This window comes from Protomyctophum bolini (genome assembly GCF_963924005.1).
Source record: "Protomyctophum bolini genome assembly, chromosome: 4".
NCBI lineage: Eukaryota > Metazoa > Chordata > Actinopteri > Myctophiformes > Myctophidae > Protomyctophum > Protomyctophum bolini.
In genome coordinates, this window is record NC_137865.1 from 41,317,820 (window position 1) to 41,333,491 (window position 15,672).

At 42.5% G+C, this 15,672-nt stretch overlaps 1 protein-coding gene across 3 annotated transcripts in view; it reads right to left on the reverse strand.

Moving 5' to 3' along the window:
* Positions 1-6,512: 6,512 nt before the first annotated feature.
* Positions 6,513-15,672, reverse strand: part of deaf1 (DEAF1 transcription factor) — a gene marked incomplete at its 5' end in the record, with an annotated part of 38,412 nt that continues 29,252 nt past the window's right edge. The window contains 5 exons of one of the 3 annotated variants that reach the window (XM_080762462.1): positions 6,513-6,726; positions 6,774-6,869; positions 7,338-7,427; positions 10,940-11,065; positions 11,751-12,082. In XM_080762462.1, the coding sequence (XP_080618588.1) occupies positions 6,721-6,726; positions 6,774-6,869; positions 7,338-7,427; positions 10,940-11,065; positions 11,751-12,082 (650 nt within the window). In that variant the 3' untranslated portion in view covers positions 6,513-6,720. Of the gene's footprint in view, positions 6,870-7,337; positions 7,428-10,939; positions 11,066-11,750; positions 12,083-15,672 lie in introns of all 3 variants that reach the window. The other 2 variants (XM_080762461.1, XM_080762463.1) reach the window with 2 other exon arrangements.

Sequence of the window (15,672 nt, forward strand, 5' to 3'; positions counted from 1 at the left end):
TTTTGTTTTGTTTTTCGTCCTACAAATTATTTGATCAGCGAAAAACATTGTGTTTATTGTCATGATGTGTCAAAACTCGAGTTGGCTTTGTCCGTGGCGTAATCGTCTTTAAATAAATACTTTTTGAAAAGTCTATGAGGAAAATTAATGACTAATTCACTTCTGATTCTAGCGTCGTCATGAAAGGGGGCGGGACTGCGACGCACTATAGTGCCAAGCAGATTGGGCCGATTTTACTCTCCATTACCCCCCAAAACCGGGAGGCATAATCTTCCGTTACTATACCTCGCGCTGTCACATCTAAGGGGCTGTATTTTGCGTGTCTTAAGTACCAGGTCTTATTCCCTAACTTGAGTAAACTAAAGACCTGGATGCGTGATCAATGCCATTTGGCTATTCTGAGTGGCCAAAGAGCATAGATCACACCTCCAACAAGCATATTTTTAGGGGTTTGTTTTTCGCCACATGTTGTTATGAATCCTTAGTGGACTACAGTATGTTCTAATCTAGGGCATATGGTGCACGTCAAACTTCACTGTAGGTGCTCGGATATCTCCTCTTTTTCAAGTTTTGGTTCCTTTTGATCCTAGAAGCACCCATCTACGCTTTTAACTCAACTTTTATCTCCTTTGAGCACCGGCACTTGATATCTCTCTCTCTCTCTATTCAAACTTCTGTTGGCATTTCTTATCTAGTGCAGACTGTGCAGTGAAAGGAGAAAAAAAAAGATGAAATTCCGTAAGTGTAATGTGGATGTGGGAGCTTATCTAGAGCTGATGGAATAAGGTGTTCAGTGCGATACACTGCTTTAGATACCCGAGGCTCAAGTTCTGGCCGTCATAATTATGCTGCTTTGAGTATACAAAGGAAGAAATGGGTACAAAGGAAGAAATGGGTAAAGAGAAGAAATGGATTAAAATTGCATGCTCTACTTCTAATTACATCCACCGTTTCTCAAACTAACCTTTTTCCCCCATAAATTTCCAGCCACCGATGAGCCTATTAGCCTACTTAGTTTGATCTTTACGCATGTTGCAATTAATTAATCACTCGTGCTTTGATTGTCTTTCCAGACAATTGTAACTGGTCGATTGTGTTTGCCCGGTGACTCCAGAGAAATCATTTTGTAATCTTGTCACACACACACTTGTGTCTCACACACACACACACACACACACACACACACACACACACACACGTGTGCAGCTTTTCAATCTGTCCTATTTCTGCAGCCAGCGAGGAGCGTAGAGTGTTCTCAGAGGAAAAGTGGTGGTGGGGGTTTTTCTTTCAAAGCACACAAACCATGACAAAATCCTGCATGGTCTCTGTCAGACTATAGCCTGATGCTGATGGAAATGTTCACTTCAGGCATGACATTTTATAATGCTACAGTATATATAGCAATCCCAAATGGCTCCAAATAGGCCCACTAGCATCCATTATCAGATGAGTTAACAAGCAGTCTTCTTCTGCCGGGATACCGGTGTCTAGTTCATAGTGCTCACGGGAGAAAGGGTTGGCTGTCAGGGCCACCATTATTGAGAGAGCATCCGTGAGAGAAATTCTATTACAGATGATACAAAATAGCTACAGTGCCATTATGCTAATGCAATAGAGTACACGTGCGTGTGTATGAGTTCATATCAATATTAATATATCCATATCTTGGCCTGGGCCGTGGCTCAGCGGGCCATGCACCTGACTGGTAATCTAGCGCCACAGTGTGTCACGGGTTCGAGTCCAGATCCCGACGACCCTTACTGTATGTCTCTGTTAAAAATCCATCCTTAAGTGGCATCCTAAGGCACTTTGGATTCTAAACACATCTTGAGACAGACAGTTGACTCAAATGCTTCTGCATACAGTCTAATCTGTACAACGAAATAGCCAGCGGATGATCAATTCCCTCCCGCAAATACAGACCTGATGATGTATACGTATAAGCATTCAAAGATTGTGGAATAGTTGGCTGGATTGAGAGAGTCGCGGCAAGGCAGACAGAACCCTTTGGCAGCAACAGTAAACGTACTACTGCACCAAGAGGTTCTATAAGGGCAATGACTCGGGAGTCATTATTTGGAACAGTATCGATCAAACTAATCTACTGACAGCCCAATTATTAGGAACTATAAATGTACTGCCGGGTCCGGGAAATAATAAATTTACAACGGTGACTTTGTAAAAAGGATCGATCAAAAGGCGCCGTCAAGACCTAATCGGATGATGTTTTGTCAAAAGAATTTCCTCAGTTTATCAACTCTTGGCATGAGGCTCAGTTGGTGAACATGTTCTAATCTAATCGTACGCCCCAACTCATTTTCTGACAGTTAAGTTATAGTTGGAGCCAAGGTCAGAATCCTTTGTGCAGCGATAGTTCATGTAGCCATGGAAGTTCTAATTATCTCTCCCCGGACGCCCCCATTCATTCGCTAATAGTTCATTCATATACTCCATCTCCCACTAATAAGTCTGATTCTCATTCACTTCAAGCTACAGCAACTCACACACGCCAACACTATAGTACCATCAGGCGGTCCATTTAAGCAGTCACTATTACTGATTGCATTTATTTGTTTCATTAATGGGTGATTCTGTGATTATATGTGATTTATGGGTTGTATGTGGTTGTTTGTTTTTCACCGTGATTGCTCCTGCTTCAATTGATTTATTTTACTGGTTGTTTACTGGCTGCATTTAAGTTCCTTTGTAATTGTATTTCCTGATTTATAATGTTGTGTTGATGTATTGTTTTGACTATTTGTGAATTGTAACCTCGGCTACATTGAGGGCTTGCCCTCAACTGTATTTCCGAGAATAACTAAAAGGTGATGATGATGATGTGGTATCTAGTTATTTAATGGGTGATTCTGCATTAGCATTAGAATAAATGGTAAATGCGTAATACTGAGGGTCTCAATGAAGTCAAGTTATCCCATTTTGACCTGAGATCAGATTCTAAAAATGTCTTCTACATCCTGACAGTTTTCTGAAAAAGCTACGTTTCTATGTCAGTCGTTCTTCGATTTAAAAAAAATAGCAGAGCTTGTAGTTCTGCTATTTTTCAATAGCTAAAGCATGACATAATGCTAACACCAAAAGGGGTTCCCTCCCAAAATGCAGTCCTCTTACCTTCTTCCGCTTTTGTTGTGACCGCTGTGGAACGAGCTTCTCTGCTGCCATATCGTTGGCCCCCTCCGCCCGCCGCTGGAGGTCGTCTTCGGATCGCTCTTGGTCTGGAACCTCGCCCTTGACCTTACCGCCATGGGTGACCCTACCAGGAGCTCATGACCCTTGACCTTACCGCCATGGGTGACCCTGCCAGGAGCTCATGAGCTCCGGACGGCATCGCTCTCGGGTTCATCGGAACACACAAGGCTCTCCACCGCGGCAAGGTGGCGATCCAAGGAGAACACGACACACTACAGATTACAGTACAGTCGTTCCTAACTTAAGATCAACTTTGTTTTCAAATAATATGATGCTTTTGGTCCCATTTTGTATGGTCCCATTAATATTAACCTTCCAGCAATATTTTTAAAGATCCCGTGATCTTTTTGTGGCCAGATGCAATGTTCTGGGGTCTAGTAGGACTATAGTAAATAATAATAAAGACATTGCCATACAATGCCCCGTGTCCCAAACGGTCGAGAAATGACAGAGTTACCGTGTGGGGGTCCCCGGAACATCCAGACAACCTCAGGAACGTGACCTGCAGGGGGCCGGGCCGGTTCCGGCGAGCCGCCCCGCGTCCAAAACGGTTGAGAAATGACAGTTACCGTGTGGGGGTCCCTCTACTGTACTGTATACTGTACTGATACACCTGAAATCATACAGTTAATATGTACAGTATGTGTGTGTTAGGCTGCACAACAGTGACAACAGTGAAAACCAACCAAATGCTATTTTCATGCTCAGACCCAGCCAGACAGACCCAGGCTGGCTGGCCAACATCTGCCCAACATTTTTACATGTTGCTTACCGGTATTTTACTGTCCAATAACATGGGCCAAGTTATTGTGGAACATCTTTCTCTCCGATTCATTTTTCCCATTATACAGATTTACAAAAATCAATTATTCTAAGCCTAGAATCCAGCCATCCAGGATGCTGGTGAATCATGACCATGACACATTTGGCTCTGTGAAAGAAAATCATTGAATATTCGATTATATGATATACTACATTTAATAAATAGGCTACCCTTTGTTTAGCGTTTTTCATTTTATTTTTTTCGGCTTGATTCTAGGCTTAAATAAATTGATATAAATATAGGTTTGGAAAATATCTATGGGAAAAATGAATGGCAGATTTTTCAGTGGGTCCAGATAACCATGCCCACTAACTGCTATGCTCAATAATGCCCCCTTCTGGGAAGGGGAAGTACAGTTATGCACATAATCTATTGCTGATGATGGATATTTCCAGGAGTTTCTTTATTTGTAAATTGTTTTTGGGTCCATTATCAATGGGAAGGAAGATGAACTCTGCAGTCTGCGTGGTATAAATAAATGGTGCATTTATATAGCTTTACAGAGATTGTGCATCAATTCACCCATTCACACACACACACACACACACACACACACACACACACACATTCATACACCGATGGCGGCGGAAACCATGCAAGGCACCAACTAGCACATCGGGAGCAATTAGGGGTTCAGTGTCTTGCTTGCTCAAGGACACTTTGACAGGAAGGAGGGGTCATTACAACCTCCCAAAGCCACCGCTCAACTTCATATGATGGTGTGATTTGTATTACTGGCATCATGATGATAAGCCATAGTCCTACTGCACTGCTTCAGCACATTATATTTTAGTTTACTTTAAGTATTGACATTAAACTATTCTTTCTGTTCTGCCTGCAGCCTAACTACAATGATGTGTCTTGACAGCTAATGGACTCTTCTCTAAGTTCACAAACAACCAGGAAAAACATGAACAATCCAAACTGGTTTTAACTAAAACACAGACTTCATTATTAGTTTCCCAATATGAACCAGGGGGGGGAAAGATGAAGAAAAACATCATTATGCAAATAATGCTGTCATGCCTTTGGTGTATGTAACTAAAATATAATATGTACATGTTTTCCGTCTCAGACAATTGAAAATGGCGTTGACACACAGTGATATACTGTTGTCATCATGGGACACGCTCTCTCCAGGGCAAAGACAAACCAACGTCAGGCCCTCTCCCATGAGCACAGCAGAGCTCATCTGTATCTGTTGGTACAGTAATAACCTCGTTATCAAAGATGGAAATTCCCTTGGGAGAATTGTGAATCAACTGCTTCGAAAATTACTGGCATCCAATTTGAGAGCCATGATTTCTTCTATAATAGACAATAATAGACCCTGTCCATCAGCTCATAATAGTGCCCCACTCAGTTGCCACTCAGTTGCTGCTGCAATCTGGCCTCCGCTTGTGTGTCCCAAGGACAACAAAACACAGGTCTCCTTTGTCCCTGCCTCAATCCGAGCAGTTAATGCTGCCGAGAGAAGGTAAAAGAAAAAGGAAAAGTGATGATGACAATGATGTTTTAGTACCTAGCACTTTGCTCACTTTGCCCTGTGGCACTTTATGATGATGTCACTTTATGAGGATGTTACTTTATGAGGCTTCACTTTGTACTGTACTTGGTCGGCTACTCTTTTTTCTCTTATCCTTTTTATCAAGTGCACAGATGTGCCCATGCCATGTTGTTGTCCTATGCTATATGTTCATGTCACATGTCTGTCCCTGTGTTGTACTGTTTTTACGTCTCAAACCTCTACGACAGGGGTGCCCAAAAGGTAGATCACGATGTACCAGTAGATCACATAGGCTGTGCAGGTAGATCACATGACATGCCCCTAAAGAATATTACATTTACTTCAAGAGGCATCTGCCTCTTGAATTAAGTTGACTTGATTGATTGACTGACATAAAAAAAGTGCCTGTCAGCTCAAACCTACCTACCTACCCAGCTCTACCTAAGTGCTTTTGTCTTAAATATAATGCCAGTGCCGCTATTCCAAAGCCATTTTCAGCAATGGTATTATAATGTTTTCAGTGAGTAGATCTTGTTGAGCTGTTCATTTTGAAAGTAGCTCTCATTTAAAAAAAGAGCGGGCACCCCTGCTCTACGACCTGCTGTAAACCAAATTGCCCACCCAGGGACACTAATAAAGAATTTGAACTTGAATCTTAATGCTGACTCCAGGTTCTAGCCTTTCGCCGACAAGTTGCATACTTCATAATGTAGAAACAGTGTTACGGTCCTTCCAGACGGGGAGCGTGGATCAACACCCGGTCTGCTCCAGGTCTTCTCATGAGGGGCATGGGACACGTAGCGCAAAGAAAAAAGAAAAAAAAGAAGCTCAACACAATCCAGGTTTAGACGAGCACACGCGTGACAATTTTACTGGACCGTGGTTCCACAATCGCCCCTCAACTTCTCCACGCGTCCAAAATAAGTGCGAGCCTCTCGTTGAAAAGGAATCACTAGGCACGTCAGTCGCTGCCTGTCCGAAAAGGCCTTCAAAGTGTTGCTGTGCCCCTGTGACCTTACGTTGAGCTCTACTGTTCCAACCCAATCCTCATGTGAAGAGCAGCGTTGGATCAGGGTGTGTTAAACCATGTCCATTATTAGACCTTTGACTTCAAGTCCGTAGGTTTCCTTGTTGCCGTTAGAAAGACCGGTGTCGGTATGGTGAATCGGTGTCCATGTGCCGACTAGACCTTGACTTTATCCATGTCTATGGTGGACATGGGCACTTCTTCTACACCTTGACTTTATCCATGTCTATGGTCGACATGGGCACTTCTTCATGCAGCGTCAGGCTTCCTCCAGTCTGGCAACAGTGCTGGTGTTCCTTCCAGTCCTGCAGAGACAACCGAGAGATGACCACTGGAATGAGTGTTAGGGGGGGATGCAATATTGTACTGAAGAAATAAATAACAAAAATAAATAAAACAGGTGATCAGCTGAACCAGACAACCGCCTACATAAAGGTGCAGAATCAAGCACATCTCTTCATATTTCATTGTATTTTGCTCAGTTTGTAAATAAATACATCAAAGATGCGATTGTAATCCATTTCTAATGGATAAAGCCTTGGCCTTGAAAGAGGTCATCATGTGGTCTCCAACCTTCTTAGAGTGTTTCAACCCTCAACCACTATATTCGTGAGTAATCTGACTGAACTTGTAACTCCTGAGTCCTGACACAATCAAACAAAGCAAATAAGATTGATGGGGATACATTTCTTCTGAAGGTCTTCTGACGGATAATGACAATCCGGAGGTGTCTTCTGCAGGTCTACTGATGGATAATGATGATGATGTCTCACCTTCCTCTGGCAGAACGTGGAGCAGTAGTTGACCTTGTGACAGCCCGTGCATTCGCTCATGGCCACACGCCCGCAGTTTACGCACATTTGCTGTGGGGTGAAGGTAGGAGTGTATGCTATTAACTTAGTATATTATCATCCAACCCTCCGCAACAGAAAGAAAACAGCTTTTTGAAACATGTGTAATAACAAATATCCACCCCCACCCCCTGATTATTACGTATATCCTTGACTGCAAGCAATATAGGTATATAGTTAAGGTAAACCTCTTTAGAGCTTATTGCACCCCTCTCTACACAGCTCCACTGTGGGTGAAGTATAAGAAGGAGAGCTTACGCAAACTGCAAGTAGCCTATAATGACTGGCACTAGAGCCAGTGGGTTTTTCTGTTCATTGGGTCTCACTACATTCATGGCTCTGTTGAGGAACCTGACATTCAAATTCATGAGCAGGCTGGATCGCTCACTGAATGGACTCATTGGACAGATGACAGACCCATAGGCCGTAGTTCTGTAAGGTACACTTCTACCATCAGAGGACACTGGCATGAGTGCCTCGCCTAGAGTAGTAACCTGTGGGTCTGGGTAAATGTACTGTATTTATATTTATTTGTATTCTCGTATATGTGATGTACTGTCTTACCTTGTGGGCCACGAGCCTGTAATAAAGTTTATTTATATAGATATGTTCTAAAACAACCCACACTCGTCTGATGATCCCAAATGACGGCAAACGTGCCTTATGCACACACAAAGTCACACAATGTGCCACCCCTAAAGCCTAAATGTATAGCCTGTCGCATGGCCGTATTGTGTTGCTGTTAGCTTAAAAATCTGTTATTTATGACGAGCGACGCCAATCCCATGACGGAGAATAAATTATGCTTGGAGCATTTCCTTTTGATAAGATCATACATAAACTCATGCTACAGTATATCTCTTATGGAGATGACACTACAGCCGTCACTGCTGCGGCCTCTGATGCGGCGAGACAAAAAAGACAGGCCCCAGGGGACAACGCCGGGACAACGCAACGTGTCAACGTGTCAGCTACTGTATATCCATGGCTCATCCACGCTCTCCAAACGCCTCCCACACACTAGTTATCTGATGCTAAATGTCATCCAGCTTCGAGGTTGTTTGTTCCCCATGTTGTTTATGCGATGGAGGATGAAGAGATATTTTAAGTCACGCCGACAGATTTACCCTTTCAGAGAAAAGAGAGAAAACCAATTCAAAATTGGGACCTACTTTACATAATAAAATGGAAATCTGGGGCCCACACAAGAGCAAACTGGGTGTGAATAGAATTCAGCCTGGGGTCATCTGAGTGCTGCTAGTTGTGGCTCTTTGATTTTAAACAGCTGTACAGGAAAGTAAGGATGCACCGAATGGGACATTCTTGTCCGAAACCCGAATACCGAATATAGGAAACAGTTTATAATTATTGACTAATATTACATATCTTTTATTTTTTTGTACCATTACTGTCATGGCAGTACCTAGCAAAAGACATGATTACATTTTGATCACATCCTCACAACAAAACGGTAGGTTACGAAAAGGGTACACTTAGACACCAACTCTGGGGGAGCCCAAGGTGCTTTTACAGAGATTGTGCACACACACATTCACACACCGATGCCGGGGGAAACCATGCAAGGCACCGACCTGCACATCGGGAGCAATTAGGGGTTCAGTGTCTAGCTCAAGGACACTTGATCGACACTAACTCTGGGAGAGCCCACGGGTTCGAACTGGGAACCTTTCAGTTTCAGTTACGGCCTCATTCGGTGTGCTAACCCTCCTGTGTGTTTTCAGTGCCCCATAAGGTGGAGGTTGGAGGAGTGCAGGCTTGGTGTCTGGAGACACACCTGGGCCTCATGTCCTCATCAGCCTGCAGCCATTATAAAAACCTGAGATGAACACCACTTCAGCCCTTTTGCCATCTGTCACCTCCATGTAACTTTAATAGGCTCTACTGAGTGTTTAAAAATAAACACAAGGGAAGCTTGGTAGGGATGTCCTGCAGCCATTTAATTCAATCCATATGTTTGACTTTGTTTATGTTTAGTTAGGGAGCTTATAGATTGTTAGTGCGATAGCTTAACTCTTTTCCTTTTCAGGTAGGGTAGAGTTTTGTTTGTTGTTTTGGCCTTGCCCCCCACTATATTTCCAGAGGGCCACATTGCATATTACTGTCGTAGCAAAAAATAGCTGATCTACAAGCTCAAAACGCGTCGCACTGCGACGCGTTTTGAGCTTGTAGATCAGCTATTTTTGCTATACCGGTATATTCTTTGCTATTTTTGAGTAACATTTACATTTACAGTTACATTTTTATATTTAATTTCAAATGCCTCTCAAATGCCTTTCATTCTACTTATGTTAACTTTATGAACTACCGGTAAGTACAAATACATTGGACATCAAAAAGACAATAACCTTTTAATAGGCTACTACTATGCTCATTAAAGCTACTAATTTAGACATGTTTGCATGTTTGGAATTGTAACAGCTGAAATCAATAATATATCAGTATTGCGATATTAACCTGCAGCCGGGCCACATTAAGTGAAGGTGGGGGCCGTGTGTGGCCCCCGGGCCACCAGTTGCCCTGCATGTATGGTCTACTCTATACCATTCTAGTTCTGTAGCTCATGTACGACCTGAATGTCTAGCCTCATTGTACATACAGTACCTGCTATCTGTGCGCCTCGTGTCTATTCTCAGGCACACACCTGCTACCGCTAATCTATAATGAATAAAAATGTACGATATATTTGATTTTTCTTTTGACCCGTCTCTCTCTCTCTCTCTCGTGTTTTCACCCACTTCTTTACACCTGTCATATTGTCAAATAAACCTCAGATAAATTGTCTTCTTGCTTTTGTTTTCAATCTGGAATTTTAATTAAAAGCTAAATTATTTAATATGAAAGTACTTACCTTTATTCATATTCAATTATGGACTAATTCCTTGTTACATTTTATTATAAAATGATTGACTTGTTTTGCAGCCTATTATACAACATCCAACAAAATGGCTCTAATGTGTTTTTCTTTTTAATTGGTTCTTTCTTTTTTAGAATAAGACACTGAATGCTCCCTCGTCCACTCAGTGTTTCTGAACGTGACGCTGAGTGATGGCCGTATAAACCCTGTAACCTGAAGAGGGACATTCGGAGTTCAAACTAAATCCTGTCCCTCAAGTCCAAGTATTTCCAGATGTACGGTGGCAGGACTGCATCCCTGGGAGGATTTCTGTTCCCTCCAAATAAATATTTAATTTTCCCCAGGAAGACGGGTCAGTGTCACTCTATAATCTCCCAGCCTAGGCTGTTTCTTATTATCAGGATGGCGAAGACAGGGAGTTGCGACCTTGGGAAGAAAATTGTACTTGTCAAATTGACTCACGGAGAGAATGTTCTCTCAAGGTCATAAGACCAGAGAAACGCATCTGTCATTTGAGACAGATTTGTACGTGTTTCAGTCAAAACAGCGGGACTTCACATTAAACTGTGTGTGTGTGTGTGTGTGTGTGTGTGTGTGTGTGTGTGTGTGTGTGTGTGTGTGTGTGTGTGTGTGTGTGCACGTCACGTACATTGATGATGATCTCTTGTCCTTGAAAGTTGACCTTGACCTCTGCGATTTCGGAGCCCCTCTTGGTGTCTGGGTCGTCTGGCTGATGAAACGAGATGTGACTCTGGAAGGACAGGCCGGGGGGACACTGAGGGGGGACAAGAAGACACACAAACAGTTATACTCTGGAAGGACAGGTTGGGGGGACACTGAGGGGGGACAAGAAGACACACAAACAGTTAGACTCTGGAAGGACAGGTTGGGGGGACACTGAGGGGGGACAAGAAGACACACAAACAGTTAGACTCTGGAAGGACAGGTTGGGGGGACACTGAGGGGGGACAAGAAGACACACAAACAGTTGGAATGAAGTCTGAAAAGCCCAAGGCGGGGCTCCAACTATTGATTATTTATTTCGCACAGGATTAAGGCTGTCGAAAGAAGATTTAAAAACAAAAGTGATGATGACGAGGATGATGATGATGATGATGATAGTGATGTTTTTGCACTTTGCACCTTATGATGCTTCACTTTGTACTGTACTTGGTTGGCTACTCTTTTTTTTCTTATCCTTTTTATTAACTGTGCAAATGTGCCCATGTTGTCTCATGTCTGTTGCTGTGTTGTACTGTTTTTCAAACCTCTACCATCTGCTATAAACAAAATTGCCCCCCCGGGGACATTAATAAAGAACTTGAAGTTTAGGCGGGACATATATACCAAAACTAAGAATCGACCCGAGGCTTTTGGACCAAAACAACCAAAGTGCAGCTACTGCTGTCGCCCTGCGCGTCCTCAATATGCAAACCTGCGACGGTCGGTCAAACACTCACCTCCTTATTGGTCACGTGACCTTTGTCGTCCTGCCCCGATTGGTCGGCCTGCTGCTTGGCCTGCTCGATGAGAGCCTTGAGCTGCTGAACGTTGCTCAGCAGCGTGTTGGCCATGGCGTCCAGGTAGAGCCACGTGTTCTTCTGAGCGTCGGCCCCCCCCACGGCCCCTCCTCCTCCTCCTCCGTGGGGGGACAGAGTGCCCTGCACCACCTGCACCGCCTCCAGCCCTCCTCCGTTGACCAGGAGGCCGGGGGGCGGGGGGGAGGACGCCACCTTGGCCTGTTGTACCACCGCCTGGGGGGGCATGGCCAGGGCCGGGAGGGCCGTCAACACTGTGGGGGGGAGAGGGTACAATAAGCAACGTAATGTCAGAATATACACTCCTCATTAAATATATACACTCCTCATAACCCATTTTCTCTCTCTCTCTCTCTCTCTCTCTCTCTCTCTCTCTCTCGTGTTTTCACCCACTTCTTTACACCTGTCATATTGTCAAATAAACCTCTTAATAAGAAGGTAACTTGTCTTCTTACTTTTGTTTTTAATCTGGAATTTTAATTAAAAGCTAAATTATTTAATATGAAAGTACTTACCTTCTTTCATATTCAATTATGGACTAATTCCTTGTTACATTTTATTATAAAATGATTGACTTACTCTATGTTTTGCAGCCTATTATACAACATCATGTACATCAACATCAGATTCTAAAAATGTCTTCTACATCCTGACAGTTTTCTGAAAAAGCTATGTTTTTCGTTCTTCGATTTTTCAAAAATAGCTAAAGCATAACATAATGCTAACACCAAAAGGGGTTCCCGCCCCAAAATGGGATAAATGAGGCCCTAAGATGGCAGAGGTAGGTGGGAGCCAGATTGCTTATAGTGCCTTGTAGGGCTTTAAGCAACTAGTCGACTATTCAACTAATCGACTAGTAAATCCACTATTTGACCTCATTGATACTAGTTGACTAGTTGATAAGGGGAAAAAATATAGTTTTGTTTTTCTCGTTTTTGTAGGCCTCAAGATCAGATAGAATGCGGAATGCTAGAATCTTTGGCACTGGTGCCAACCTTGGCACAAAGCAGGGTGAGCACTGGCACACTGGCGTAAATGAACAATTAAAAAAAAGTAGTCAAATAAATGAATTCATATTTGTATGTAAATTACATTCTGCACATCATTCTACATTCATTAAAACTCTGAACTCTGACTGGGGGAGGGAGATATTAGGAGGCCTATGCTCTGAGTCTAATGATAATTATAATTATCATATAATTATAACAATGTGAAATAATATTTAACAAGGGAAAAGGTTATATTCGTGGACAATCAAAACATGTTGGAATTGTGGTGTGGTGTCATTAAAAGAAACAGAAACTAAAAACATGGCACTTTGTTTCAAAAAGGTTGCAGACCCCTGTGCTAGATTATAGTCAGCAATATAGTAATAAACTGTTAATAAATATTTCAATCAATCAAAAAGGTCTCTGGGTAATACAGGTGCTGAGTTCTGGTTGGTTGAAGTTTAATGAGGACTTTGGAGGTGCAGGTGCCATAGACTAGGATACTGATGCAATAGTTGAGGGCGGGATGTGATGAAAGCCGTGTGTCAGCTGCAGAGAATGACAGAGAGGTTCGGAGAGAGCTAGGGCAATATTGCCTCATAACATGTCTTGTCAATGATGAAATATAACTCACTTAAGTGTTAAGACTGGGATTTGTTGGAGAATGAGGGATTCTTACACAAAGATAGACAGATAGACTGCCGATCAGAGCATGTCAGCAGCCCTATTTTGAATGGGATGGAATAATCCAGACACTCAGACGGATATACGCACAATTTCACACTGTCATGCCAAATTCTAATAAAGTTTTAATCTAGCAGTTGCTTACTGTAAGAAAGATTGGGCAACTACAGTAACATGTTGTATTTCATGACTGAAATATATTGATCGTTTACTAAATCAAGCTCTGAAAAACAACCTCCCTGGCCGGCAGCTCTGCTGACCGGGAGGACGGAGCTGTCTGAGCAGATCTGCCGCTATAGGCAAGATGTCACGGCGGGACTCAATAGAACGCACTTTGTATTTGACTCAAAGACCAATTTGGGGCTTGTTTTGTTTGTAGGCACAAAATAAAGGATAGTACGCATGAACCTCTCCAGTGGAGAGTGTTAATTTAACTAGCACAACTTGCACAAATGGATCTTCAGGCGGGTACAAAGTTAGCAGAACAACATCGATGCTGATTGGCTGTCAAGCCGTGAGAAGTTGGCCTAGCGGTCCAGGCGCATGTCATATGTCAGGCTCTGGCCTGACAGCGCGCCACGTGTTCGAGTCTCATTCGTGACGACCTTTGCTGTATGTCTGTCTCACCCCGTCTCTCTCTCTCTCTCTCTCTCTCTCTCTCTCTCCACCTTTCCTGTCATTCTTCACTTGTGTCGGTGAAGGCAGGAAAGGCCAAAGCATTAAAAAAAGATGTGAAAAGTTGGATTTTTTTCCAGCCCGGAGCAAAGACTCAGAAGCAACAAGATGCTTTATTCGTGTCACACACACCCATTGCAGCACTATAATAATGATCTTTTATTTTAGCTTCAGTAACGGCCGTACAAGGTTCTACAGACGGCAATGCTGGCTGTGGTCCTCCAGTTGGTGGAAAAGATACTCGCATGAATTTACCAGAATTCAAAATGTAAAAGTACAAAAGTATTGGCATCAAAATGTACTTATAGTACTGAAAGTAAAAGTACTCATTATGCAGAATGTGCCATTTCAAGTTTTCAAATGTATGAACAACTTTTGAAAATAGCTTGTAGATATTTTCTGGCAATTTTTCTATTTAATGGCCGAAATGTATATATGCAGGCTATGCTTATAGTATAAATAATCAAAGTAACTACTAACTCAAGTTTTCAAATAAATGTAGTGGAGTAAAAGTACAATATTTGCCTCTGAAATGTAGTGGAGTAGAAGTAAAAGTATTTAAAATTGGAAATACTCAAATGCAGATACATCAAAATTGTACAGTACTTAAGTAAATGTACTTACTTTCCACCACTGCTGTGATGGCATTTCTATCTTTGAGACCCCAATTTGTATTGAAAAATCAATGTTAACTTAACATTTTAGGAACCATGGCTATAAACAAACGCTAAGAGAATTATTGAGTATACATCCTTGGCAGGATTTACTCGTCAATATAGGCCTTGCCGTAGGAAAGGAATCCAATAAAAGGAGGGCGAAAAGAACAGAAAAGAGGCGAAAAAAAGTTTGAAACAGTGTCTGTCAAAGTCGTCCTTGCTCAGCCGAGTCAAACCTCCCAAACCTCGCATCGACTGTTCACGTCAATGTCTGTCTGTCTGTCTGGCATGAAACAGGATGGGAAGAAACAGACACAGGGAGCTAGGGAGGATACTGAACAGGCCAAATTAAGGCGCTCCTACTACACGGTACATTTATAAGTGATTCAATGTGCGTGTGTGTGTGTGTGTGTGTGTGTGTGTGTGTGTGTGTGCGCGTGTGTGTCGTGTGTGATTACACACATTACGCACAAAGGCTGTGCTGACTTTTCCCTGGCCTTTGTGTGTTTACGCGAATGTGCTAGAGATTTAACTTTTTTTATTTCGTTTGAGGAGCTGGACTTGTTAATGTTGCTATTTTTTTTAAATCGTGAAAATGTGCCTCAAATCATTGAATATATATTATTACAGAGTGAACATTTTAACTCAAACATTACTCTGAAGAGTCAGGAACTCAAACTCAAGGTTGTACCCCAACACACAATACTACTCAGGAAAACATGTACAGTAATAAACGAGTAAATGAGGACCACACAAGCTGTATTATGTTACTTCTGGAGATACTGATGAAATGGTTCTTTGTTTAGCATTCCAAAAACCCCATCCTTGTCCTATCTATCA